Source organism: Panthera onca, chromosome B1 (genome assembly GCF_046562875.1).
Source record: "Panthera onca isolate mPanOnc1 chromosome B1, mPanOnc1 haplotype 2, whole genome shotgun sequence".
In the NCBI taxonomy this organism is placed as follows: domain Eukaryota; kingdom Metazoa; phylum Chordata; class Mammalia; order Carnivora; family Felidae; genus Panthera; species Panthera onca.
In genome coordinates this window covers 2,231,413-2,258,550 of record NC_138342.1, presented here as the reverse complement: position 1 = coordinate 2,258,550, position 27,138 = coordinate 2,231,413, and the positions used below count along the sequence as shown (strand labels likewise).

General features: G+C 49.9%; 1 protein-coding gene across 2 annotated transcripts in view; it reads right to left on the bottom strand.

The window, feature by feature from the left end:
* Positions 1–27,138, bottom strand: part of HTT (huntingtin) — a 149,749-nt gene that overhangs the window by 73,876 nt on the left and 48,735 nt on the right. For both annotated transcript variants that reach the window (XM_060655518.3, XM_060655519.3), the window contains 17 exons: positions 26,763–26,886; positions 26,393–26,511; positions 24,484–24,595; positions 24,093–24,230; positions 23,100–23,258; positions 22,912–23,009; positions 21,962–22,101; positions 20,944–21,007; positions 20,595–20,695; positions 17,598–17,744; positions 15,716–15,836; positions 14,228–14,304; positions 12,587–12,738; positions 11,381–11,583; positions 8,916–9,042; positions 7,407–7,534; positions 4,565–4,675 (listed from right to left, as the gene is read on the bottom strand). In XM_060655518.3, coding sequence (XP_060511501.2) covers positions 4,565–4,675; positions 7,407–7,534; positions 8,916–9,042; positions 11,381–11,583; positions 12,587–12,738; positions 14,228–14,304; positions 15,716–15,836; positions 17,598–17,744; positions 20,595–20,695; positions 20,944–21,007; positions 21,962–22,101; positions 22,912–23,009; positions 23,100–23,258; positions 24,093–24,230; positions 24,484–24,595; positions 26,393–26,511; positions 26,763–26,886 — 2,121 coding nt within the window. The remainder of the gene's footprint in view (positions 1–4,564; positions 4,676–7,406; positions 7,535–8,915; positions 9,043–11,380; positions 11,584–12,586; positions 12,739–14,227; positions 14,305–15,715; positions 15,837–17,597; positions 17,745–20,594; positions 20,696–20,943; positions 21,008–21,961; positions 22,102–22,911; positions 23,010–23,099; positions 23,259–24,092; positions 24,231–24,483; positions 24,596–26,392; positions 26,512–26,762; positions 26,887–27,138) is intronic.

Below are 27,138 nucleotides of genomic sequence, written 5' to 3'. Positions count from 1 at the left end.
CACCCTGTGGGATTTACTACCCAGGGTCCCACAGCGTCTACGGCAATCCGCAAAACGACCGCCCGCACAAACTACTTTCACCGCATCGAGAATAAGATGCGAGGCACCCCGTGTCCTCTTGGGGCACCGAGAAGGACGAAGACACGAACTCTCAGGACGCCGCCAGAGCAGGCGCTCGGCGTCAGCGGCACGGCGCCCGGGCGCCTGTCTGGTCGCCAGCCACCGCTTCCTTCAGCAGGGCTGCCGTTGACACCGACCCGACGGAAGAGGCCTCTCGCCTCACTTGTTTGCCACAATTCTCCGTGCCAAAGAGCAACAGACTTCTGTTGGTTTCAAATACTAGGGGCCCGTGTATACATTTTCAATATTCTGACTTATTCAAATTAGACTCTAAGCATTGAAGTTTGCATCCTACGGGGTGAGTTTGTTACGTGTTGCTTTTTGGTTTTGCCAGCCCATAGCTGGTATCCGGTAAATGTGAACACAGAGAATTACAACTAGAGCCTTCCAGATCAGGGTCTCTCTGGCAAAGGACCCTGTCTCCCAACAAACACACACGGGGGGCTCAGTGGCACCAGAAACCGCACCAAGCCCTGAACGCTGGTGAGGACACGTGCCGTGGTGCCGTCAGCACACGGAGCAACAGGAGACCTCGCGGTGTGGACACCAACATGCGGGGCAATACAGACAGGTTTCCCCTTCTGGCAAAACGAGGCGAGAGGCCCATTTACACCTTCCACCCAAACAACCAAAAGAAACACCGGTCACTGTGTGAAATTGCAGCAACAAGATGCCAAACAGCAGGCGCTGAAGGACAGTGACCCTGAGAGACGGGGACAAGAGAGGAGAGCCCCACACCGCACTGGCCCACCGCCCTGTGAGAGCTCCCAGGTCGAGGCACAAGGGAGGGGGGGCACAGAGCAGCCCAGGGACTCCGAGTCAGGAGGAGCTATGAGTCTGGGAAGCTGAAGTAGTGGGGACTCAACGGGACAGCTGCCCAGACAGAACTCTGGCCCAGTCCCCGGGGCCAGGGGACAATCACCAGAAAGGGTTACGGGGCAGTGCTTGGCACCCGCAGAGGGCTAGGGACAGTTACTGTCGCCCCCAGCCCGGGAGAACAATAACTCACGGAGCACCAGGTAGAGCGCTCAGGAAGGCCGTGCCTCCGTGGTGGGAACAATTAGCCCCGGACCGAGCACTGCTCCAGGCCACCTAACAACACAAATGCAACACCCACACGTAAGCTGTTCCCACACAATTTAATTCTATCTCAGAATAAAGCTCACGAAGATTTACAGGAGTACAAAAACGTCTAGCATCCAATAACATTTCACGATGCCTGGCATCTGATCAAGGTTACCAGGCAGGCAAAGAGGCAGGAACACACAATGCACAGTGAGGAGTATAATCAATCAAAAATGACCCAGAATGGCCAAGATTTTAGAATTAGCAGAGAAGGACGTTAAAAGCCCTTATGACTGTATTCTCTGTGCTCAAAAACTTTAGTAGGAATGTAAGAGATTTTTTAAAAAGATCAAAATCAGACCTTAAGAGATAAAAACAACGTTAGTGAAAACATGCACTAGGTGGGATTAAGAGTCAGACTAGACACTGCAGAAGAAGAGACCAGAAAGCTTGAAGATACAGCAGTGAGAGCCACACAAAATGCAATGCAGACAGAAAACAATAACCTAAAAGGAGCATCTGTGCGTCGCACAAGGGACAACCTCACGCATCCAAATACGCAGGTAATTCAAGTCCCCTTAGGAGAGAAGCCGGGACCAGAAAAAGATATTTGAAGAAATAATGGCCCCAATCTTCCCAAACTTTAAGAAAACTATGAAGCCAGAGGTCTAAATTCAACAACCCAAGCACAAGAAATGTAAGGAAAGTTACACCGAGGCACATAAAAGCCAAACCACTTAAGACCAGTGAAGTCTCCAGAGAGGCCAGAGGAGACATAACTACAATACGGGCGGCAGTAAGGAGACGCGTGGAAAAGCGTGTATGGAACAGTGGCCAGAGAAATCGCCAACACACAGACAAGTCGCACTCCAGAGTACATCCCAATTACATAAAAGTTGGGTGTGGAATAAACAAGGTCTAGACGAGAAGAAAGAGAAGACTACAATTTGTCAAGAACGTACAATTATGACTTTTCATCCCCCGCGATGGAACTCAGAAGAACAAAAGAAACCAACTCTACTCTTTACTCTCAAATCTCTCTCCGCCTTCACCTGCTGTAACCAGAGAAGCTCACGGCAACGGGAGGAAAACCCGCTCCTACGCCGTGCAGGTCACACCCCCCAAGCAGTCCGTGAGGCTCGGGCCCCCGGCGCCAGAGCGCGTGTCCGGCGCGCGTACCCAGCGGCACCGCTGCCTGCAGGTGGAGGCACCTGCCGCCTCAACCGCAGCAGCAGGATGGCGAGTGGCAGCGTGGGTCTGGCGGGGGCGGGGGGCGGGGGCCCAGCCTCGCCCGCACAGCCGTCGGCCAAGGAGACTTCTGGCAAATGGCCAGTGGCCGAGCGCAAAAGAAACCCTGGGGGGTTTCTACTCCCCTCGAAAAGACCCAGAACGAAGACTCAGCAGTTAGGGAGGAGAGGCTCCCAAAGTACAGACCAGGGGGCCTGGGGAAAGCCAAGGCCGGAGCTAAAGCGGGCCTCTCCCACCCAACAGCACAACAGATAAACTCAGAACAACACGGAAAGCCAAGGGGCACAAAACCATCTTTATCCATAAGGACCACGGTGAGAGGGCGAGAGGCCATCCTGTCCCACATACAAGGATCTTCAGAAATGGAAGTTACTACACACATTTTTTTTTTAACATTTTTTTTTTTTTAACGTTTATTTTTGAGACAGAGAGAGACAGAGCATGAACGGGGGAGGGGCAGAGAGAGGGAGACACAGAATCCGAAACAGGCTCCAGGCTGTCAGCACAGAGCCCAACATGGGGCTCGAACTCACGGACCGCAAGATCGTGACCTGAGCCAAAGTTGGCCGCTCAACCGACTGAGCCACCCAGGCGCCCCACTACACACATTTTTAAATATATCTTTTTGTATATATATATATGTATATGTATGTATATACACACACACACACACACACACACACACACACACACACACGTACGTACGTATATATATAAAACTATATTCCCATTCTCAGGAATACACAGATCACGTAACGTCAACCTTCATTAGATTGTGACTTGTTAATTCTTTACCTTCACATATCAGGATAAATGTAACCTTCGATCAATTCACTGACCGCAACTGAAAAACAACTACTGCTGTATGTGTGTGGCAGTCAAAATAAAAAGGTAAAAAGAAAAAAGGAACCACACTCCCCAAAGATGAAAATCTACAAAAACAATAAACCGCAAAGTCATCTTAATTCCCTTCAATAGGAAAATTTTATTATTTTAAAAATCCCAGTTAGATGGTTTTCATTTCAGCGTATCGAACAAATTTAAAATGCATCATATTCCCTATCTTGCTGCAATGCATTATCCACACACAGCCCACAGGCCCTAAGGACCTGATGGCCTGAGAGAAGAAAAGCAACAGATCGCCATGCTGACAGGGCCACACGGGGAGAGCGTACCGCGCCCTGGGCGGGACGGCCCGCTGGTCTCACCGAGAAGGTGGCAGCAGTGAAAAAAACTCTGCCAAGTTTCACTCAGAGGGGACAATAACCGAGCACCAGTAAGAACAGGACACTATCCAGCCATCAAAACAAGTGCACACACTATACACAGACCTGGGAAAGAGCCCAAGAAGCACCTGGAGACAAGACAATGCACATACTGTGATGACAAAAACTAGGTAACTTCCACACGTCAAGAAAAAGACAAAAACACATGAACGTCCTGAGCGCGCCTCATGTTTAGGACGCACGTTTGAAGGGGGAGCTCCCTGTGACCGACTCCGAAACGCGTGAGAACCAGGGCACCCGGGAGCCGGCAGGGGACACACCCAGGAAAGCGACCGCAGTGAAATGTGACCTACAGGCCCGGGATGCGGACACACGAGATGGGCGTTCACCTCACACGTCCTTAAAATCTGTCCCTGTGTCTGAGCGCCCCCTTGTAGGACGAGGGGGAGGGGATACCGGACTTGGAGCCAAAGCCCAGGAGTTTCAGCCACAGCTCTGCTGTCCCACGGCATCAGAGGAGCCAGCCACGCAGCCTTCACGTCCGTTTTCGCCCTTCCTGCTTGCAAAGGGCAGATAAGAAAGCAAAGGGACTGCCACCACGGTTTAAACCCACCAACACTGGGTGTTGTATGGAAACCAATTTGACGATAAATTTCATATTTAAAAAAAAAAACAAAGAAACACCAATATTCTAGAATGAACTGGGTCGAGGCTAACATACAGAAAAACCCTGAAAACGGGACGGAAGTGGGACACCCCCAACGTGAGGCTGACACAAGAATCAGAGGCAGGAGCCATGACGCAGCAGCCGGGGGCCGCGGAAGCTTCTCCCCAAGCTGCTCCCGCCTTCCGAACGCACCCAGATTCCCCAGCTACAGCTCGAGGGGAAGAAACGAAACACAAACCTTCCCGATGTCCTGCAGGGTTGCCAATTCTAGGATCTGAGAGAGCACATCCAAGGCAGAACGCAGAAAGCCCCCAAACTTTTCAGCACTGTTCTGAAGGTCCAAGGTAACCTTGGGAAGCGGAGGGAAAGAACACAGGGTTACTGGCACTGTCCTGTTCCGTCACCTGCAACAAAGACACGTGCTGTCCACGCGGTGAGAGCGTCCGGCTGGGCTGCTCTAACACCCGTGATCTGGGGGGTTTCTGTTTGTTCATTTGCTTTCAGTGCTGGGAAAACGCCCTGGAAAGGAACCGCATAAAACTGTAACCTTTCAAAGGCATCTTCCAGCTTATAGTGATGCTGCTGAAAGAAACAATTTCTGACCTTCTATTACAAGAAAAAAAAATTTAGTGTCCATTTCAACCAGTATCTGATAAGCACCATGTCAAAACCTATAAAATACACGTTACGTTCCACGTATGTTCGTATCCCCCGGGAATCATGATCAAATCCAGAAACCGCCCTTCGGTCTGGCTCTAGCAAAATATTAAATTCATCTTAAGAAGGATTAAATTATAATTCGAAAGGGCCCAGCTGAATTAAATGATGCAGCAACTCCCCTATTTAACAGGCTGAGAATGAGCCAGGTCCAAGGATATGAAGGGCGAAGGGGAGGGATCAACTATAAAAATAAAAACTGGCAAAAACCACGCAAAGCGCTACAACAGAGAATGGAGTCTGCTCCGTGAAATCAAACCCAGCCAGCCGTGATGACAAAGGAAGCACTTTCTGGGCCGAGGGGCAGGACGGTAGGGGAGACGCACACAGAAGATGAAAACCTTGATGCTCTTGTGTCACCGTGAGGTGGTTTCCAGCAGGCAGAGGAAGGGCGAGTGGGGACACAGGGACAGGTGACTTCATGGGGCCACATCCCACAGGAACAGGAGGGTAGGGGCTCACCTCCAGCAGGCACGACAGAACGAGGGGGCGAGGGGCATGCACATGGGAAGGCCTATCTTGACAAAGAACAGAGGTCGCAGGTGAGAAGCAGGGCCACGGAGCTCTGAGGGGGGCGGACAACGAGGGCCAGGGTGGGAGTACAGCCAGAACAGAGGGAATAGAGAAGTAATGAAGGAGGTGGAGGGGCAGTGTGACGGATGTCACATGTGCCAGGCACTCCAAACACACCGATCCAGGCAGGCATCCGGGACACCGGGGGCCACAATGCACGGGGTACAGCGTGGAGCCCAGGATGTCCCGGAGGGGAAATGATAAAGAGGGAGCCGACACTGGGATCATCAAGAGGGCCCCAGGACTCAGGACAGGAGTCGAGAACAGGCAGAAAAGAAACACCTCTGTGCGGTATTTCCCACGTGCCCTCTGCTATGTGGGTGGTTGACATGAGAAACACTGGCTAAAAAAGAGCCTCTGAATCTTCTGTAAAATGTGGTCAAATACTCTGATCTTTGAAAGGTATTGATATCCTTCAGAAAAAAAGCCAGGTAAAGTTCATAAATCATTTTCAAACAAACAAACAAACAAACAGACAAACAAAAACCCTGAGAAATATCTGTATCAATAACAAAAGATAATGACCATCTGGGGACACACTTATCAAGAAATGTGCAACATCTGTGTGAAGTAATCTTCAAAAATTCTTTTTCAAATTCTTTAAATTTCAGGTACATCTGAGGCATATACAAGAAGTTTTCAATAAACAAAAAAGCATCCCACACTCCGGACAGGTGGACTTAACATCTAAGATACCAGTTCTCCCCAAATTAATCTATAAATTAACATGATCCCAATGGAAATACTCTCAGGATTCTTTAGAACTAGATTAGTTTATTCTAGTGTTCACATGCAAAAATGAGTAAGAAAAGAACATCCAGAAAAAATTCTGAAGGAGAATGGGGGGGACTGACCACCTCAAAAAATATACCGAGCAGCTACACAATCAGCACGCGTGCTTCTAAAAGATGAGCAGATAGACAGATGGATGTAACAAAACAGTAGAAATACAGAACTATGAGAATTTAGTATCTGATAAAGGTCATATTTCAGATCAGTCAGTGCATGAAAACTGGATTATTTGGGAGACAGTGCCAGGGAAACTGGGCAGGCAGCTAACCAATGAAAAGCCCTATGAGAAATCGTGGTAGATTTTTCCTTAACCATCTCAGTGTGAGAAGGCCCGAGGTACGAAACATACCCGTGCAGAAGAGTTAACAGAACAGACAGAAACCGGTCTGTAAGGTGGGCCCTTGGTGGTGTCCACGCACTTGACCAGTCGAAGGTCCCCCACGCTGATAGAAAACCTTCCCTGATAGGGCTGGTTCCCAGAGCCTGGACTCTGGGAAGGAATCCCATGTTTTACGTCGCACACCTGCCTCTGCAAGGCTGAGGTTTCAGTTCGTGCCAGGCAGAGGAAGCCTCCGCTGCTCGGGGGACAAAGCTGCTCTGTGGCCCTCAATGGACAGAGAGAACACGGGAAGCCTGTGCACGGATCCCTGCAGACTCCACGCTGTGGTAGAAGTCCCAGCTGTGAGAACAACTACACGCCAGTCCCAGAGTCTTGCCAGAAAATCTCTGAAGGTGGGGGTGGCCTTGGGAGGCGCAGACACAGCCCCGGTAACCCACAGAGAGACCGCGACTCCAGCAGAAACCTTACGTTTGGATATGATGAAAGCTACCATAAACAAAGCTGAAGACAAAACTTGAAAAAACCGTCACAGAGCACACCCCACGCTATCTTGTACGTATGTGTATGTACACACACAAGCTGCGACTCTTAACAAACACATCCACGATCTATTAGAAATGAGCACGTGCATATTTTTTACAAAAGGAGCGGTCAGTACCTTATAGTTAGCGTGAGTAGCTTTCAGGACATCGTGCAATTTGAGGTATGAAGGAAGGTGGTAGAAACTCCCCAGTGATGAGGACTTATTTGCTGTAACAGGCCCTGAGGCGTCGGATTGTCGAGAGGCTGTAAGACACACCACACAAAATAAACTTTTAGATCAAAAGTAAACACTTGCCACGTTTAAAAGAAGTTACTAGCGATAATGGCTTTTAAAGGTATTCTAGTAGAATAAAATTCAAATTCTTCCTCTTTTTGATTAACTAGAAGTAACAAAAAATTGACTGATAAACATAAGTAGAATCCAGGCAGTCCCCAGAAAATAAAACAAGACCAAAAGGAAAACAGCGGTGTAAGGCTACTGTCTGTTGTTACGGTCTCGCTGCCAGTTTGCAAATCAGAGGAACGACTAGTTCAGTGACCTCCGGCCAATCACACAACTGCCAGGAGCCTGAGGCTCCCTGAGGCTCCCAGCGCACAAGGGCGCTGAGCCCTGGCCGGTGCAGGTCACGGGCCCTGGAAGCAACCAACGTGCTTAAACGCTGTAAAGAGCATACATATTGTCATGAAATGGACATGAAATATTAAAATGCCAAGCACTATATGGAAACTATACTACTCGAGTTTTAAAGATCTTCAACTTGGAGCCCTTAGTTGATTTAATCCACCAGAAAGAGTATCGGCGACATACTGGTAACTCTACATTTGTAAAGTTCTGAAGCTTTTAAAGCTGGCAAATCCTCCTGCGTCCTATAGTGAATCCCTAGAAAAGAGCAGCTTTTAAAAAGCCTTCCCGTAAACACTCTGTAAGCAAATCGACTAGGAGACCACAACTGTGCAGGCACCGTGAGGCAGTGTGCGGACAGGTTTGATGGGAGCGGGACAGGACGGGTCGCCCTGGCTCCCCAGCCCACAGCGGCTGCCTGGTCGGTGGAAACCGCAAGGTTCCACCGAAACCGTGGCCCCTTCCGTCCTGAGACCGTCCCGGGTCTAGAAGCTGCTCCGCGATCTGAGCTTTTGGGTCCCGTTCACTCACATGACTGAACCCTACTGCAGTGCGCCCAAATGTAAACCTGCCACTTCCAACTGGAGAGGGCCTCGCATGTCAGAACCAAGGATTTCATCCGCTAGCTCTGCTCCCAGCCGTGTACGCCGCCTCCCCGACTCAAACTCGGGTCTCTTCCACTCTCTTCTGCAGGGAGAAGTGGGACGGGGAGGACGGCAGGCAGGGCTCCTTGCTAGGGGCCCGATGCCCGCAGACCTCTGTGGCCACACACTGGCAAGTGACCCTAAGAGGCACTCAAGACCAGAACACGGTCTGGACACAGTCAGGGATATTTATGATATTCCACATCTGAACCCTGAGGAAACTCTTCCTCCGGCTCCACTGCCATGTAGTTTACTTCCAAAAAATGCCAAGTTGTCACACTAGCTTTGGCACGAACATAAGCACAGTCCTGGCTTTGGATGACACACACCATGTCTCCTGCCCGCTAACGCTTCATACCTGGACTGGCTTCGCTGCCTTTCTTGGGGCTCAAGGGCGCAGAGGCCTGCTCTCCCGGCTCTTTCTCCTTTCCCTTCCGGCGGATCGGACTTAGAGAAGGAGGGTTCGTTAGGGACGGCAGGGCTGCCTGCAACAAAAACCAGAGTCTGTGAAGGAAGTAGAACCAGCACGCAAACTGAAACTCGCAGATGTGGTTTCCCATTCCCAGAGCAGAGCAAGCAACCCAGGCAATCTGGTTTTTCTCGGAATCCTCATTTACGGAGCTCACACGCGGTACGTGTACCAGCTACACTAACCCACACAACCACCACACGTGGCGGGGATTGACCCAGAACTTCTTCACAGGTGGACCGTGAATGGGGTCAGGCGGGGCCCACCCATCACCTCCAGTGGCAACCAGCGCACTCTGTGGGAGCCAGGACAGGAAAAAGGGTACGAAGCAACGTTCTGAACCCATTTTCAAATGATGAAACGAGCTCAGAGGTGAAGGAACGTATTCAACGTCAAGGCTAACGAGCAGCAGAGCTAGGGGTCCACCGGACAGAGACAGAACTGCAGGAGACACATAGTGGGCACTGGGCCTCAGCTCTGCTTCTCTCCCCACAATGTCAGGGAAGCGGACGGAGCGTGGCAAAAGCTGCCATCAGGAGCGCAGACCGACGAGACACGGACCACACAGTCCCTTCCCATGACGTGTCCGCCGCGGGCAGGTCCACAGAAACAGCGAGTAGGTGGTGGCTGCCTGGAGCTGGGGGGGCACGAGAGGTTGGGGGTGAGAGCTAAAGGTATGTATCGTGTTCCTTTCTGGACTCTACACTGGTGGTGGTGATGGCCCAGTGGCTCTGGGCGTAACTGAAACGACCCTAATCCTACCCTGTAAGCAGAAGGATTGTATGGCATACAAATTACGCTGGAGTTGCAGGGTGTATTCATTAACGTGTGGTCTTAACGAGAAGAAAAAGAAAAAAAGAGGCTATAGCAGTACTCCATCAGGTCACCAGTTTGCACCAGAATAGTGGCAGTGAACACACAGAGAAGTGTGTATGTAGGTGTGCACCTATACGGGTATGTGTGCATTTGTGTGTGTGTACATGTACGTGCACGTGTGCACGTGTATACGGGTTTTTGTAAGATATTCAGTAGGGAAAACCCAGGACTTGATGAAACAAGGAGCTATGATGACGGCCACGTTTGCAGCTGACAAAGCACAAAGTGAGGGGAGCACGGCAGGCACGGGCAGGGGCGAGGCTCAGCAGCTCAGGTCCAGAGCACACCTGAGGTCTGCGAGCCATCCAAGGAGATGCATGGCGCGTCCCTGGACTGACACCCCAAAGACACACCTGGGGTCTCTGACGTTTAAATACCAACGGTAAGAGCAGGACTGACCACCTTGAGCTGCCCCGTCCCGTAAAGGAGCCATTATCTACACGTGGCCATTTAATGACAAACAAAATTAGAAGTTCAGTTCCTCAGTTGCGCTAGCCACTTTTCAAGTGATCGGTCACCACGTGTGGTTGGTGGCTACTGTCATGGCTGGCCTAGACATCAACGTTCCCACCATTACAGAGAGTTGTACTGGACAGAACTGGCCCAGGAAATATCAAGAGAGGCCAACCTAGGACAGAGCCTGGAGATCATCAGTGGTGGGCAGAGAGGTGAAACCAGGAGAGGGCCCGGCGAGCAGACTGGGTGGAGAAAAACAAGAGACAAAACCCGGAGACCAGCAGGAATGACTGTTTCAGGACCTGCGTGGCGGTACCGAGTGATACACAGGAGAAGACAGGACCCGAGAGGTACCCACGAGACCCAAGGACCGATCTTGGCAGGGAGAGTTGCCATGGAGAGTGGTGGCCGAAAGCCGACCCCCTGAAGTTTGGGGAATCGATGGCTGCAGCCACAGGAAGCCCTAAGGTGTTAAGTGGGGAGACGGCACTCTTCAGAAAGGTTCGTACTGATGAGGAGACCAAGCGGCAGTCGAAGCAGAATGTGAAGTTAGAGGAGTTTTTTCAAGATGGAAGCAACCTGAGATAGAGGACACAGGAGTGTGCGAATAATCGAATATAATTATAAGTGAGCTCATCTACCTTATTCACTGTGCAATTTACCACTTGGGAAGCTGATTCGATAGAACTACACTTCACAGAAGAGCGATCTGCCAACATTCCAGGAGACAGCAGATGAGTTAGCTACCTAATAAGCCAGCAACTTCCTTATGAGCTTTCTTGGCTAATGCTGAAAGCCAAGAATAAAGATAGCTTTCCCCTCAGAGACGACAGTAACCGATGACGGTACCAAAAGAGCTATAAATTGGTTGACATATTATGGCGTTAAATCCAATGTCACCATATGAGCGGTTTTGTTCATTTAAAGTAAAAAAGAGTAAGGAAGGGACAGATGAGTCACGAAGGCATGTCTGACACCCACGACGTCACCCTGTGCTAAACGGCGGCCGAGTCCAAAGTTACCTTTATTGCCGGTCCAGGAGCCACATCGTCCAGCACGTGTGCGCAGATATTAATCACCTTCAGCAGGTGGGAGAAGAGCTGCTCCACCATGGGCACCAGGGTCCGGTCACCCAGAGCCGGCCAGACCTCTTCCTGCTTGGCGGCTGCTGGGTTGGCCTCTTCCTCAGAGGTCCACGAACTTCTCAGAGACCTGGGGGCACTGGCTGTGATGCGGCACAACGTGGGGGAAAGGAATGAGTAGGCAAGTCATTTAGACCCATCCACTCTGACTCTGCTGGACATCTCCAGCCGGTGGACCTTCCTAACATCACCAAAGTACGTACGCCCAGTCAGGACGTGCCAATCGCCCCAGGCGCCCCGGATCTTTTCAACCCCAATCGAACCGGGGGCCGAGGCCTGCTGATCCTGCCCCCTGCATCCTCTTCCAGCCAGCCCACCACCATTTATCCCGTTCAGACTCTCTCACCTCGACTACGACGTGAGCCTCCTAAGCGGGTTTCCCTACCTTCTCCTCCAAGCCACACTGAAGCCGCTGAGGGACCGGACCGTGCAAATGCACCAGCCCCACTGCCAGCCCCTCCATGAGGCTCTGCCATGACGTCGCACAGCAAATAGGACGTCATACTTAAGGAGCACTTAGCGAGGCAGCCCACCTGTCAAGTTCAGTGGCCTTCCTTCCTTACATCCTGTCAGTCCTCATCTCACCTAACATCCCAAACTGCTTGCAGTCCTCACATGTCACAAATTTTTTTGTGTCTCTATGCCTTCAAATAGGCTACGCCCTCCGCCTGGTGTTTAAAGAGAGCGATGATGGCCACTCTGGGCAGCCACTGTACTTAGTTTACATGCGTCACCCGCTGAATCCACACGTGACTTGTGAACGGAGCCCACACACCGCCCTTCTTACAGCCGTGGTGCCTGGGACTGTGCCTGGCACATGGTGCCCACTAAAATGAAATTAGGAACAGGTTTACCTGTGGCTGAGGGGCTGGGCAGGAAAAGGGCTCCCTTAAAACAGTCGGCCCAGAACAGATGCCTATAGCTCACATCCACGCGTGCTGCTGACGTCGGGAACTCTGACGAAGGGCTGGAGCCATCCTGGCGACGGCCTCACGATATTCTCCTTCGCGTGCGCACCACCCCATCCCTCAAAAAGAAACCTACAGCTCTGGACCCGAAGCCCCTGCTCCACCTCCGAGCCACTACCTGCGAGCAGGTTTCCGGCCAGCACCAGTGCATCCTGGTGCGCTGCGAGGTCCAGCGGGAACCAAGCTGACGAGAGCAAGGTGAGGATGACCGTGGCCATGCCAACAGTACAGCTCTTCCTGGACTCACCGGACACGCTCAGCGGGGGTGCCCTGGAAGCCAACACGGGCAGGTCAGATGACAAAAGCTGTAAAGCAGTCTTGCCTTCTCCCGTGAACCACGAAGGCCTATCACCGTACGCTTTGTACCAGCTCACAAAGCGATTTTACTATTGTTAACTAACACCTTTCCTGCACATACACCTCAGCTCCACAAAAGTCAGAGAAATGAAACCAGGTAGCACATCTGATTAAAACTACTGAAACTGCTTACTTTTATAACTTTTTAACTTTCTTCGAATTTTGACTTAGCATATTTTACTCCAATGCCAAAGTAGCCCAGAGTCAGGTCAGGCACTGGATCTATGACCAGACACCGCAGCTGCTCAGTAACTACCTGTGGACAGAGGGAAGCAATCATTCTAGACCGGAGGATGCAATCCATCCACTCCAAGCAAATGTTAGCTGGTCATAGGCTGACACAGACACAAATCTGCAGGTTTACTTTAACGAGGGATGGTGAGGGGCGCCTGGGTGGCTCAGTCGGTTGAGCATCCAACTTCGGCTCAGGTCATGACCTCGCGGTTCGTGGGTTTCAGCCCCGCGTTAGGCTCTGTGCTGACAGCTCAGAGGCTAGATAGAGCCTGTTTCAGATTCTGTGTCTTTCTCTGGCCCTCCTCCGCTCACACACTCACTCTCTCAAAATAAATAAATAGACACTAAAAAAAGATTTTTTTTTTTTTAAAGTGATGGTGAGCCCTGGGGCATCTGGGTGGCTCAGTCGGTTAAGCGTCCGACGACAGCTCAGGTCATGATCTCAGAGTTCTTGAGTTCGAGCCTCGCGTCGGGCTCTGTGCCGACAGCTCCGAGCCTGGAGCCTGTTTCAGATTCTGTGTCTCCCTCTCTCTCTCTGCTCCTCCCCTGTTCACGCTCTGTCTCGCTCTCAAAAATAAACATTGGAAAAAAAAAAAAAAACCGATGGTGAGTCCCAAAATTTTTCTCAGTCATTGGTACACACAGTAAAAACTTATTTCTTAGTGTCACAGGAGACTTGAAATTATTTCACAGATGCTATTAGGGCCATCTCCTGGAAGAAAATCATTTTTAAATGACAAGTGCTAACGTAAGTACAAGTTCCTAAATTACACACTGTAGCTCATCATGATTTTGAATGATAGGTCATATTATTTGGTTTCAAACAAAAAATGTTTCCAAATTTCTAATACACAGCGAAGACTTTTGGAGAGAAGCCAATTAGAGACGTCTTGCCAACATATGTGAATTCCCTACAATGAATCTACAAGTCACACCCTGAAATCCCCCAAAGCACTGACAAGTGCGTGACTGACACCCACGGGAGTCACAGCGAATTCGGATCTTTAGGAGCTCTGTCACTAGCTAAAAGGGCAGAGCCCAGCATTCTGCTGGGTATTTTTCCAAAAGGTCAAACTGATACAAGATTTAAGAAAGAAACAAGGAGATCCCAGTAACGACGTCTGGATCACGTAAGTGAAGACAGCCACATGCTGAGAACAATACATACCCACAGTGCCAGCCTAAACTCCAAACGCAGACTGGAAAGGCAGTGGAAAGAAGACACAAAGCCTCGCAGCATCCGAACTGAAGAAGGAAAAGACAGGAAAATCACACCCACGCACCGAAAAGTGTTTATCAAACTGACCCTTTTACCCTTTATAGAAATTACAAACAATGAAAACAGAATTGAGATCTGTGTCTCACGATACGTGTCCTACCAGGGGACTGATTCGTCCTTCAAGGGCAGAACTGGACAAGTGAGACACAGGCGCTAAGGAGGGACCGTTCTATGCCGTGACGGGAGGCCGGCAGCCGGCACAGCCCTTCTGCTCACAGTGGCAATGGCCCCACGCCCTCCCCATGCCCTGGTCTGCTCCGTGCTGGAGGGAGCTCACTGATGTCCACCTCCTGACCAGGCCTCAAGAGGCACAGGACAGGGACCCTCTCTGTGTTTACATCCCAAGCCTAGAAGAGTGCCCGACACATGGAAGCCACAAAAAATACAAATAAATGAAGCTTATGATAACTTTAAGCAAATCCAGGGAAGACCAAACTACAAAGAGGCCAAACAATATTAAGGCTTAAAAGGCACTATATACTTATCAAGACAACCCAATCATAATTGTTGGGATTTTTCTACAATATGCAAGTATTTCTTCTGCCACGTAAAATAAACGACGGGGGAAACAGCAAATTAACGCAACTTTGTATAATATCCTCTATTCCTAATTATGAAAGTCACCCTTGTTCATTTTAGGAAATTTATAAGTATCTGATAAAATATGAAACAAAAATCGTAGTCCTAAAATCCACTTTGGCCATTTTCTGCCAGTCGTTTTCCTGAGTATGAGAAACGTACATGTGTGAATACGACTTTTCCCAACAGAGATCGGACTGTACATAATCACACGTGGCCTCTGGTCTCTCTATTGTAACCCAGATTCCGTCTCTCTACAGAATGAAAAACTCTCCAAAGCACCACGATGACAGGTGTGTGAACCTTCTGCTGCACATACAGATCTCCGTCATAATCGGAATGGGGTCACCCTTGCACTCTTGGATGCAACGGCTCTTTTCCACGTCAGTGTCGCAAACGACGACACGTGTAACTACACCGCACAGAAACCTTTGCTGGTATGTCTGCTTCTTCCCCGTAGCGCCCATCACACACTCACCGAGTCCATTACATCAGAGGCAGTTTGAACTTCTGACCCGTTACCAACCCGGATTATGGGAGTGTTTATTCTCATTCTCACGTCTTCCTACACTGGCTGAATTTTTTGACAATGAGCACGTGTTACTTTCATCATCAGAAACAAAATGGCTGTTCGCACGCCCACTCCAATAAGCCCAGACTCTGCTCCCTGGGACACAAGTCCTAGGGAATAAGCCCCACAGAGAAGACCTTGAACGCAAGCACCTCCCGTCACCATTAAAAACCAACCGCACAAACCACCCACAATCAATTTCGAGAACACCGACCCAGGGGACTTACTGTAAGTGCTCGGGTGGTCGACGTGACCAGCTCGTGGGAAACTGCCGCAATGACTCTCGAGAGGTTATTTTCCACAGTGACGTCTGTCATGCTCGGCAGTAGGTTATAGCCTCTGTATATTCTAATAAGAAAAACACGGAAACACGGAGACTTCAAATCTACCACTAAAGCTTACGGTAGTTTCAAAATGCAAATGGCATTTCAAAGTTTAAGATTAAAGCCTCTAGGAAGTTACAGCAGTCCTGACTCTGAGGTGAACGAGAGGCTAGACACACACCCGGTCACTACGATCCCTACCCTCCTGCGGCCACCCCATTGCAGCGCTCCCCCCCACCACAGCCTCGCCTGAAATCTCCCCACCTGCCAAAAGCACCCATTTTTCAAACTCCGAAGTTGGAAGAAATCCTTCTGGAAGCTACCCTGATTCCAGGAAAGAAGAAAGCATTCTCCCCAGTGCAGGAGCACCGCGGACTCTCCGTCACCCCCCTCCTGGCACATGGACTTCAACCCTTCGTGAAGCTACGTGCAGGCCGTCCGCCCCCTGCCCTACCAGCGGGGCCCCCGCAGGACTAGTGCTGGGTTCGCTTCTGAATCCCTCGGGGTCCTCAGGTCCCAGAAATGAATCTCAGGAGAATAGTTCTTTTCTCTTCTCCCATAAATTCCCCAACAGCAGGCGGCAAAGTCACGGGCAGCCACCACGGCCACCACAGCCACCTCGCCGAGGCCAGAGGCGGGAGGGGGAGATTCGGGGCCGCGGCCAGTAACCGGTGCCCAGGCAATGTGCCACTCCTCCCTGCTGGCACTGAAATCGTCACTTTCTGAAATGACCCTCTGAAACGGCAGGTTACCCAAGGTTTGTTCAGCCCCTGACGACCAGATACTCACATGTGGCTTTTGTTTCTTCTGTTAAAGGAATATTTACCCTGAATAAATTGTCTCTCTTTTCAGAGAGAAGAAAATGCCACTTGTTAGGGTAAAAAAAAAAAAAAAAAAAAAAAAAAAGCGGGTGGGGGGGCAGAGGGGCGAGGGATTTCTCTGAGAAAATTATTTTCGTGTGTTTTTCTAAAGCAATCTTTACATGAGGAGAGAAAATATCTAGTTAGGAACGGCTTCAAAATCCGACAAGCCGAGTTTCAAATTCAGAGCAAACTTCTCCGCTTCGACGCCACTTAGTCCAAGCTTTTTAGAAACTGCCGCTAACAGGAGAGTCACAAACAAAGCTCATGTTTCAAATAGCATTTAAAACCGAGCGTTAAAACGGCATGACGTCTCTCCTCGTATCGCTTCTGCAGGCGTCTGTGCAGACTCAGCCTCTAAGGAACCCTCACTCCCTGGGAGCGGTTCGGCTCTGGTGGCTTCCTCCGTCCCCGGCGCTGACCCGAGACCAGCTGGGGGGCCGTGGGCACCACCCGCGGGGCGTGCCGGAGCTCGCACGATAAACGTGACGGTGATCGCTGCAGACCGCCCAACTGCCGCTGCCACTCTGTAACCGCCAGGTCGCCTCAAAACGAGGGGCCTGACAACCGAGCCGGACTCCGCACCAGCAGCGCAAGTTAACTGAGGAAACTTAACGGACAAGTTTTTAGCTGAGACCCAGCCCAGGAGTCACACACGAAAATACACTTCTTGGTACGTGGCTGGTAACGAATGGATCACAAGATGTCTGATGTCGCCACCACGACGGTGGCAGAGTTTATCAAGTGAAGAGGCGGGACGGCACATCCCGAACAGAGAACTATCCCACCGAAGGAGACCACCTACTCGAACACTCTCACCTAAAGCTTCTTCTCTAGAACACACGTTAGAGACTAAAGCCCAAAAGAGAGGCATCGGGAAAGGGCACCTCCTCCCGACGACCTCAGGACGCACCCGGCTCATGTACCTGGTTATGGTGCTGACGGAGAAGTGAGATGGGGGCTGAGTCTCGTGCATGAGAAGTTTCAGGTAAACGCTGCTTTGGTCTCTTGCCACAGCCACCACTGGGTCGGCTTGTCCTTGGTCACATTTATAAAACAGCTTCGGGACAAGCCTAACATAAAAGTAAGGTTTATTTACTTAAGAAAAGTATCTGAAACTCACCTGGGATTCATCACCCTCCTCCATCAAGGTGGTTAAGCCTGAAACACGGTCTACCCACAGACCACCACCTCCCTTTTTCAGGGTGGCATTCCAGCACGCCAGAACAGGGGGTTCCAATCACAGGACTGATCACCCCCACACAAATCACACCAACTCTGAAATAACTAGGTGCTGTACTTCCTTTTTGTCTGTACCTTTCTCTACATACAATAAAATGCTCTGATTTAAAGTTCTCTTTCGGGGGCGCCTGGATGGCTCAATGGGTTAACCATCTGACTCTTGACTTCAGCTCAGGTCATGATCTCAGAGTCGTGGGATCGAGCACCACGCTGGGCATGGAGACTGCTTATAAGTTTCTCTCTCCCCTTCTGCCCTTCTCCCACTCCCACGCACGTGCACAGGCCTGCGTGTGCTTTTTCTCAAAAAAATAAATAAAAAATAAAGTTCTCTTTCTAATCATCTTGAGCACCATGAACAAGTACATGAAGCCACCATCCACAGAAAGTACTGAGCACAGAGCAGATCTGAATGCCAGGGGCTGGCCCCTACGTGCTTTGCAATTCTGCCTGCAAAACTGTCCCACACGTTCCCAGATGGCAAAGCTCCGGCTGAGGTCCCTCACAAATCTAAACTCAACTCGGAAGCACAATACAGAACCATTTCGTAGAAGAACAGAAGGGCTCACTTCTGCCACTGACACTTCATGTGCATTTTACACGAACGTACTCACACACTCATGGACGTGGCTCATAACTTATAGAAACAACTATTTTATCACATTGGTTTGCAAACCCCAGTATCCTTAATTAAGGTCACTCTCCTCCACGGAGACGTACTGATAAATACAATTTTCTTCTACGGTAAAATAAGTGGCTATCATTTACAGGAAATGGTAAAGGCCCAAAATCATTGATTAGGTAAGTCAGACAAACGTAGTTAAGTGCGTGAAAAGGTACATCTCACAAGCAATCAAAGAAATGCAAAGGACGACACTGAAAACAGAAAGGATACACATGAAATTGGAACTGTGGTTTTGAGTGGTTGGATTACAAAGATTTTTATTTCCATTTTAGTATTTTCCCTAAATTTTGTGCAGTAAACTTGTATTACTTAGAAAAGGTAAGGTTTTTCTCCCCCATTATTATTATTTTTTAACAGAGAGCGAACATGAGCGGGGGAGAGGGGCAGAGGAGGAGAGAGACGGTCTTAAGCAGGCTCCACACGCAGCATGGAGTCCGACTAGGGGCTCTATCTCACAGCTGTGAGACCGTGACCTGAGCCCAAATCAAGAAACAGGACGCTTAACTGACTGAGCCACCCAGGCATCCCAAAGAGAAGTTATTTTAAAATGAAAAACCAATTTCTGCCTAAACAACTGACACATATTTCACTTTTTTGGAAATGTCTGTTTTGGTGGGAAGAATCAGGCATAATCATATTCTGGTCCTAAGAGTACGAATCCAGGTATGTTTCTGGAGAGCAATTTCACAGTAAGTACCAAAACCCATAAAAAATCCACTTCTAGGTACTGACCCAAAAGAAATGAGAACATATGTCCACACAGAGTCTTGTGGGCAAATGCTCCACCAGCACAATTCATAGTAGTCAAGAAGTGGAAACAACAGCCATCTGGTGAGTGGACGAAGCAGACACGGACGGTGTCATCCACATAAAGGAACAGCGTCCGGCAACACAGGGAACGAACCGCACGTCCGCACTGTGGCATGTATGAGCCTCGAAAACTAAGTGAGAAAAGCCAGGAGCAGAAGTCCACCTACCGTGTGATCCCATTTGTAGGAAATGCCCAGAACAGGAAGTGGATTCGTGCTTGCCTGGGGCTGGGGGGTGGGAGGTGCTGCAAACGGGCACAGGATCTTTGTGGGGTGATGGGAGTGTCCTAACATTGGGGCCGTGGAGGCCGCTGCACGGCTCTGAGGGTTTGCTAGCAATCATTTAATTGTGCACTGAAAATGGGTAAATTTTAAGGGCTATAAAATCATATGTCAGTAAAGCCATGAAAAATTTTAAAAAACAACACCAAAAAGCCTGGCCTAGTAACTCAATTTCCAGGAATTAATTCTAAGGAAAAAATGTGTACATAAACATTTATGTGCAAAAATATTTACTGACCATTACTGTCAAAGAAAACTTAACATTCAACCAAATAATATTTATACAAAAGCTTATCGCAACTCCAGAGTGAATTCTTGGCCACTAAGCAAAATCTCTTTTTTCGAAATGCTGCTGAGAGCCTTCCCTGCTCTCCCACTGTGGGATGTGTCACGCACTTCAGTACGGAAGCACAAGCGCACCGAATCCAGGGTGCTGCCCCCCACAACAGCGGTGCTTACGGTTCCTGTCTCAGAAGTCTGAGGGCAGAAGAGGCTAACAATACAGTAAGTGGAAATGAGCAGCTTACAGAATCACAGGCATCTGTCTCAAGTTTGAAAAAGAGCCTCCTATGCAGGATACGCATCAAAGTGCTAACAGTGAGCATCTCCAGGGGAGAAGCTAAGGTGACTTGTACTTTCCTCTTTGACTCTTCTCTGTAGCCCAGGCTTCGGACAATGAGAGCGTGTCCCCCTGACGCTAGGAAGCTAGCACTTTTTTCCTGTTCCAGCCTCCCGGTAGACTCCTGCGGGGGTAAATACGACCTGTCCTGATGGTTTCAGAGCGGCTGAAGGTGGGCGCACACGATCTAGGAACGCTGACCTACTCTCTGGACGTTCCGGCTCCCCTCCTCGTACCATTCAGCGCTTTCACCACGAAAGGCAGCAAAGAGCAGACACTCGGTAACTACCTCATCAGTGCAGCTGCGGCAACGTGTCGCACCCTGGGGTCTTCGTCCCCAAGCAAGTAGATGACGACGTCATGGAGCACTCGGTCCTGCAGTTTTAAAAGCTTCAGAGAGAAGGATAAGGAAAACAGGGATGACGTCCGTATTGAACTAAATTCCAGGGAAGGTATTTTGGAAGGCCAGTGAGAAGGGACTCACGATCACCAGCCTTAACCCACACATACAGTCACAACTATCACGATCTAAACTGCAGAATCAGCCTAGAACAGAGAGCGCTCAGGAAAGCCCCCACCCCCGGGAAAGAGCAATTCCTGGAGGTGACAATGTGGCCCCACGAAAACAAACGGCTTACCCCTGTGTAATGATGGGCCCCTCTGTGTAGATTTTCTGCTTTTGCCTCCAAAAAGCTCACCAACCTAACAAAAGAACATTTTTAACGAAATAATTTAGTTACTCAACCAACACCCACTGTCGGCCTGCAAGCCTCCGACAGACGGGACGCTGGAGGCCGGCTCCGGCGTGGGCAGGGAGAGACGGTGCTTCCCGAAGCCCACAGAAGGATGAATGTGTTTGAACAAGTACAATTTATGTTCCACTCATCATTTCACTCAGTAAGAGAGCACTCAGTACACTGTTTTTCTTCAAAATAAATACAAACGTCTATTACTGTGAAAGAGTCCACCTGGCCTCAGAGTGAGCTCAAACACCTACCACGGGAGGAGAGCGGGCCGTGGGGATGGGGCCGCTCACCCCTTCCTCTGCGAGGCAGAGGGGAGAGCACGCCCTCATTCCCAGAGGTGTTCTGAGGAAGAAAGGAAATAACCACGGAGGGCACCTAGCTCTGAGCCTGACACATAACAACCACTTTATTACAGTGGCTTGAAAAAGAACCAAACACCTGGATAACATAGAAATTTCCCCTTCTAAAATAAAGCGTTGAAAGAGAAGATCTCAAACCAAACTTCCTCTTCGAAAATGAAAACCTGCAAGGCATCAATCAAGTTGTTCTGTAATCGCAAGGACGTAGAAATAGCCCATGTGACCTACATCCGGTGTGGTGAGGAGTATGTTCCTTTTCTACGAGCATGCGATTTAAGTATGAGCTCTCTCATTCCCACCATCCAGAACATTCAGATGACTAAAACTACCAGAAAGATCCACTCCTCTGCCTTATTTTAAAACCCCAAGCACAGGGCAAGCTGAGGAGGAAACAAGCATCAGCAACCCAAGCCGCCCAGACTCCCGACTCACAGGTTACCTGAGAAGCATCACCAATCAGTAACTCAATCAACCGACCGAGCCCTTTCAATTCCTAGCTCAAACTCCCGAGCAGCTTAGGTCTGCTCACCTAATGACCCTGATTCACTCACCTAAAGTCAATCTCTGCGAGCGTCTCCAAAAGCTCTGTCCTCACCAGCCAGTAGGAGCTGTCCCTCAGGCTCAGTACATCGGTGATCAGCTGCAGTCCCAGTTCACTGGAGCTACTGCTGCACAGACTCATGACACAGTGCTGGAGAACAAGGTACAGTCAGGGTCAGTCCCACCTCGTTCAAGGACATCACTCGTCCACAGACCCGCTTCCTCTTCTGACTGCAGCAGAGGGGCCACACGTTTCCCACATCACTCAGAAATGTTTATAACCCAATGTGTCCCTTTCACACAACTCTGTTTCTCTCTGCCCCCGTTTCTGTCTCTGTCTTGGCCTCTACTCCCAGACGCCACTCTCGTGACCGCTGGTCGGCATGCTAACAGGGAGCCGTGCAGCACAGCAGCACGGCTCCATTCTAAATCAAGGCTCAGGGCCAGGGCTGGTGGGGGACCCACGGCCCTCTGCTAAGGGACCGCGTTCTCCGCTGCCCAACGCGCCAGAACAGCTCCCATGGCTGCCCCTCCCGCCCCTCCGTGCATACGCGGGCACGTCCACAACACGGGTACGCGGTGACTCCGGGCCAGAACACAGGTGACCAGGTAACATTACCGCTCACTTTGACTGGGTCTTCTATGGGCCTAAGAGAGCCGTTGGTTGTTTAATCCCACAGGTTTTACACTTAAGGTTAGCGAGATATATTTCTAAAGGGATCCTTAGAAAAGGTACGTTTTTAGCAAATATTCAGTGTTAAAACTTAAACTACACTTAATTGAGCCTTACCTTTACTGGTAATGTTATCTTTCTACAGCTGAGTGGTGAACACATACACGTTTATTATTGTTTACACCTTTAGGATGTCTGAAATATTCAGTATTAAGCCCGATTTCAATTATAACAATGGTAAAATTTCCACTGATCAAAGAATTGATTTCTGTAAAAGATCATGCTTACCCTCACAGCTGTGCAGGCCAACTTGCAAGTGACGGAAGATTCATCCTTCAAAGTTTTCCGCAGCAAAGGAATGCAGTCCTCCAGAGAAAATGTATTTCCTGACCAAAAGAGCAAACGGGAAACGTCTTTATGTAAACTTGAGCCTGAGAGTTCTATCTAGAAAATACCCCGAAAACTCCGAACATTACCTGTCAGAGCTCTAACGGTGCCCATCCAGTCTCCCACTTGGAAGCGGGACCTGCTCAGGGTGGAGGAGATGAGGGTCCCACAGAGAACGGCCGTGGCTCCTCTGACCTGGGGGTCTCCATGATCGATGTAGTTCAGGATGTCTGACACATATGGCTCCTCTGCAGAGAGAAAGTGCCCAGCCACTGTGCAGGCCCCGACCGTCAATTTTCTAACTCAGAATAAAAGCTTAATTCTTAGGAAAGAAAAAAAAAAGGGGGGGGGGGCGCGATCCAAATCTAGAAAAGACTTGAATATAGCAGCCGTGAGTGGTAGAAACTATTTTGGGGTTTAAAGATTCCAGCTTCATCATAGCCTTGATATCGCACAGATTTTCTGGATTCTAATTCCAGGTTGCCAGTCAATAATGAAAATTCCAAGATTTCACTTCAAAAAAAAGATGAGAGAAACTCAAACCACTCCACACTTACCTAATATGAATTCAAGAGCCCAAGTGTGTCCCCTCGCCCAAAGAAAGGGAGAGAACGCGGGAGGACAATTTTAGAAGTGTGGTTCCTCCCCCGTTTATTCCAACATGAGAGTGTGTCCCAGAACGTGTGGACAGGAGACGGGATCTGCTGTTCTCTGCTGGTCTCAGGTCCCACTTGTCTCTGAGTGTGAACATCTGGCCTGGCTGAGTGAGACCCAAAGCAATTTGGATTATACGCGACTTGTGCTTTGGGTATAAATGCAGCATGTGTGTAAACTGGCGCTTACGCTCCCAGCTTTCTGTCGTTTTGCCACGTGTGTTCACACTAAACACTGCATCTACACGGAGTCCAGAGAGCTAAAAACACCGCTAGTCCTGTGTTTTAAATAGAGCTACAACATAGTTCGAATGCCACCAAGTAACTCAAAAAACAGATCAGTCTAAAACTAACATAGCCAAGATGATTTGAAACAGTTCTCCAAGTACTGATTCAACATGAGGAATGAGGCGTGAACTCTCAACATACCAGGGTACTCCACGGAGTCAAGAGGTACTTTGTAAAGTTTGCTGAAGAAAGACTCAGGATGAAGGGCCACAGCGGCTCCCACACAGCTCAGTGCCAGCGCCTTCACGCTGACCCTCACGTCCCTGTCCGGAACCAACACTGCAAAGAAACCACCTCGGTCACCTTCGGCTTCAAGGCGGTAAACATGCGGTGGCCACGTAAACGAACTAGACCCAGTAACCCAGCTCCCTCAGCGTCCCCTCGCCGCTCCCGTGGGTCAGCCAAAACCAGAGCTCACGCCCAGCTTCTACTTCCTCCCTTTGCTGCACAACGAGGCACAAACTGGTCACCATGTTGACCTTGAAACCTAGGTATTTCCTCCGATGCTGGACCTGCCCTGCTATATACGTACCATTCTTCTCCCCAGTCAGCAAAAACGAAGCCGACAGAAGGCGGACACAGTGGACAAGAGGAACAGAATCGTCATCGGTAGACTGTCCTATGTCACCTTTGATCCGGCAAGGCTACAACAGAGAAACAAGATCCTTTGTTGTCCGTCTTGTAATCAAGGAACCAATACATTCATTCATCAGTGCATTCAACAAACAGTTCCAGAGCAGCACTTATGCCGGGCGCTGGGGATACAGAGACACCCATCTCCATCATACACAAGCCTGACCTCACAGATCGTGGCGGAGCAGGATCAGAGCGGTCAGAGGCAGGCCTAACACGGGGTCACGTGGGCCGTGGCAGGGATGAGCTCAGCGTGCAGGGAGGGCACGCGGGATAGAAGGCAGCTGAGACCTGGCATCAGGAGGCTACTCGGGAAAAGACGGCATGAGCCATCATCTGCAGCACAAGGAGAAGCTACTTCGACAGAGGAAGAGCCCTATGAATGCCCAAAGCCGAGAGGGAGCAGACCTGGCTCAGAGGGGACCTGGAAGGAAGTGCTGAGTCCACAGGATGACTGAGCATCTACAGAGGGACTAAGTACAGAACGCCCTTTCTCGCCCTCAAGGAATTTAAAATTAACTGGGAAGACGCTTACATGTAAAAAAGTAAGCACTTCAGAGATATTTTGCAAACAGTTCAATGAATAACTCAACAACAACAAAAACCCAAATGTGATTAAAAACTGAGCAAAGGACTCGAACAGACATTTCTCCAAAGACATATAAATGGCCAGTCAGCACATGAGAAGATGCCCAACATCACTAATCATAGGGGACGGCACATCGAAATCCCGGTGATCTACAATCTCACACCCAACAGAATGGCTGCTGTCAAAAAAAATCAGAAAATAACCAGTGCTGACGGGGCTGTGGGGAAACTGGGAGCCTGGGCGCTGTCGGCGGGAACGTAAAATGGCGCGGCCGTTGCGGAAAACAGTGTGGCGGTTCCTCAGAAAAACCTAAAACTAGAATTACCGTGTGGTCCTGCAATTCCACTTCTGGGGACACATCACATCCAAAAGACCTGAGAGCAGGGTCTTGAAGAGACACATGCGCCCCCAGGTCCACACAGCATCATTCGCACGGGCGGAAGATGGAACCCAAGTGTCTATCAGTGGAGGAACAGAGAAGCAAAATGTGCAAATTGCGGTGCACACGTTCAGCGGGACCTCACTCAGCCTTAGAAAGGAAGGACATCCTGACACCCGCCACCACACGGGTGAACCTGGACAACATCATCCCAAGTGAAATAAGCCAGTCGCGAAAGGACAGATACTTTGTGACTTTGTGATCCCACTGATAGGAGCTTCCTGGAGGAGTCACATCCACGGAGACACAAAGCAGAGGGTGGGAGCCAGGGGCTGGGGGCGGGGGCAGTTAGTGCTTAACGGGGACGGAGTTTCCGTCTGGGGAGATGGAAACAGTCCCGGGCTGGAGGGTGGTGGCTGCGCAACGTGTGGCGCTTGTGCCCTGAGCTGCCCGCTTTGCGGTGGCGATGACGGCAGTTTCTGCCGTACGTATTTTACCACCATGAATAAACTAATAAATCAATTAAATGAACAAAACCAAGACAGGTAGCGAGACTATGCGTGGCCATCAGACGAAAGGCCCAATCGGTGTGAGCCAGGTCTGTCTGGGAAGGACTCTCAGTGAGGCGGACCTTCAGGCAATTCTCAAGGATTTGGGCGCACCTGGGGAGGCAGAAAGGAAGCGCACACCTAGGAAGAGGTCAGTACTTAAGGCGAAATGGCTGAGCAGGAGCTCAGAGACGGGAAAGCTGGGAGCACAGCGCACAGACAGCAGCCACGGCGGTCTCAAGCGTTCACGTGAGCTCAGAATGCTGAGTGGGCTCAGGCCTCACTACCTCACCTTGTTTTCTTGGTCTCCTGCTTCGGCAGCTTCGTCTCTTGAGACAAACGTATCCACACTGCTGTCGGAGGGCCGCCGGCTGTGGCCCATGCTTTTCAATAAATGTGCTTGCTGAAGGGCTTCAAAATCAGAGAGATTGGGACTGAGTGACAAGTTTCCAACTCGACAGCAAATATACATTTTTACACAAAGCCCACATGAAAGTATAGGACTTAGATCAAGAAAAAGGACAGTCATTCTTCAATTGATCTTCCTCATCTGCTATTTACAACTCAGAAAACCAAGACATCTTCTAGGAAGCCACGGTAAAACTGAGACGTTGGGGTCGAAAACAAGACGGCTCCGTAGCGCACCGCGGAAGTCCACGTACCAGCTGCGGAGTTTCGGAAAGCATCCACGTCTTCCTCCGGAAGAATGCCCGCGGCCTCCTCATCCTCGTCCTGTGGCTGTCCGATCTGCATCCCCGAATACTGGCTGTCGGCCCCATCTAACACCTGCACGGTTCGAGAGGGGCTGGTGAAGGTTCGGATGGGACGTCACCGAGGGACAGGCTCTCCAACGTGGGTAGGCAAAGGCACAGCCAGAAATCACAGGGACCGCATCTTATGCACTAACACAAAGGTCATTTCCTTAAATGCACAGACATGCACGCATATAAAATCCAGTTCGCTGACCACACGCTGCTACTACGTTATGAAAAGCTTCACGGCTATAAAAATTCAAAATAAATTCCAATCTGAAAATTT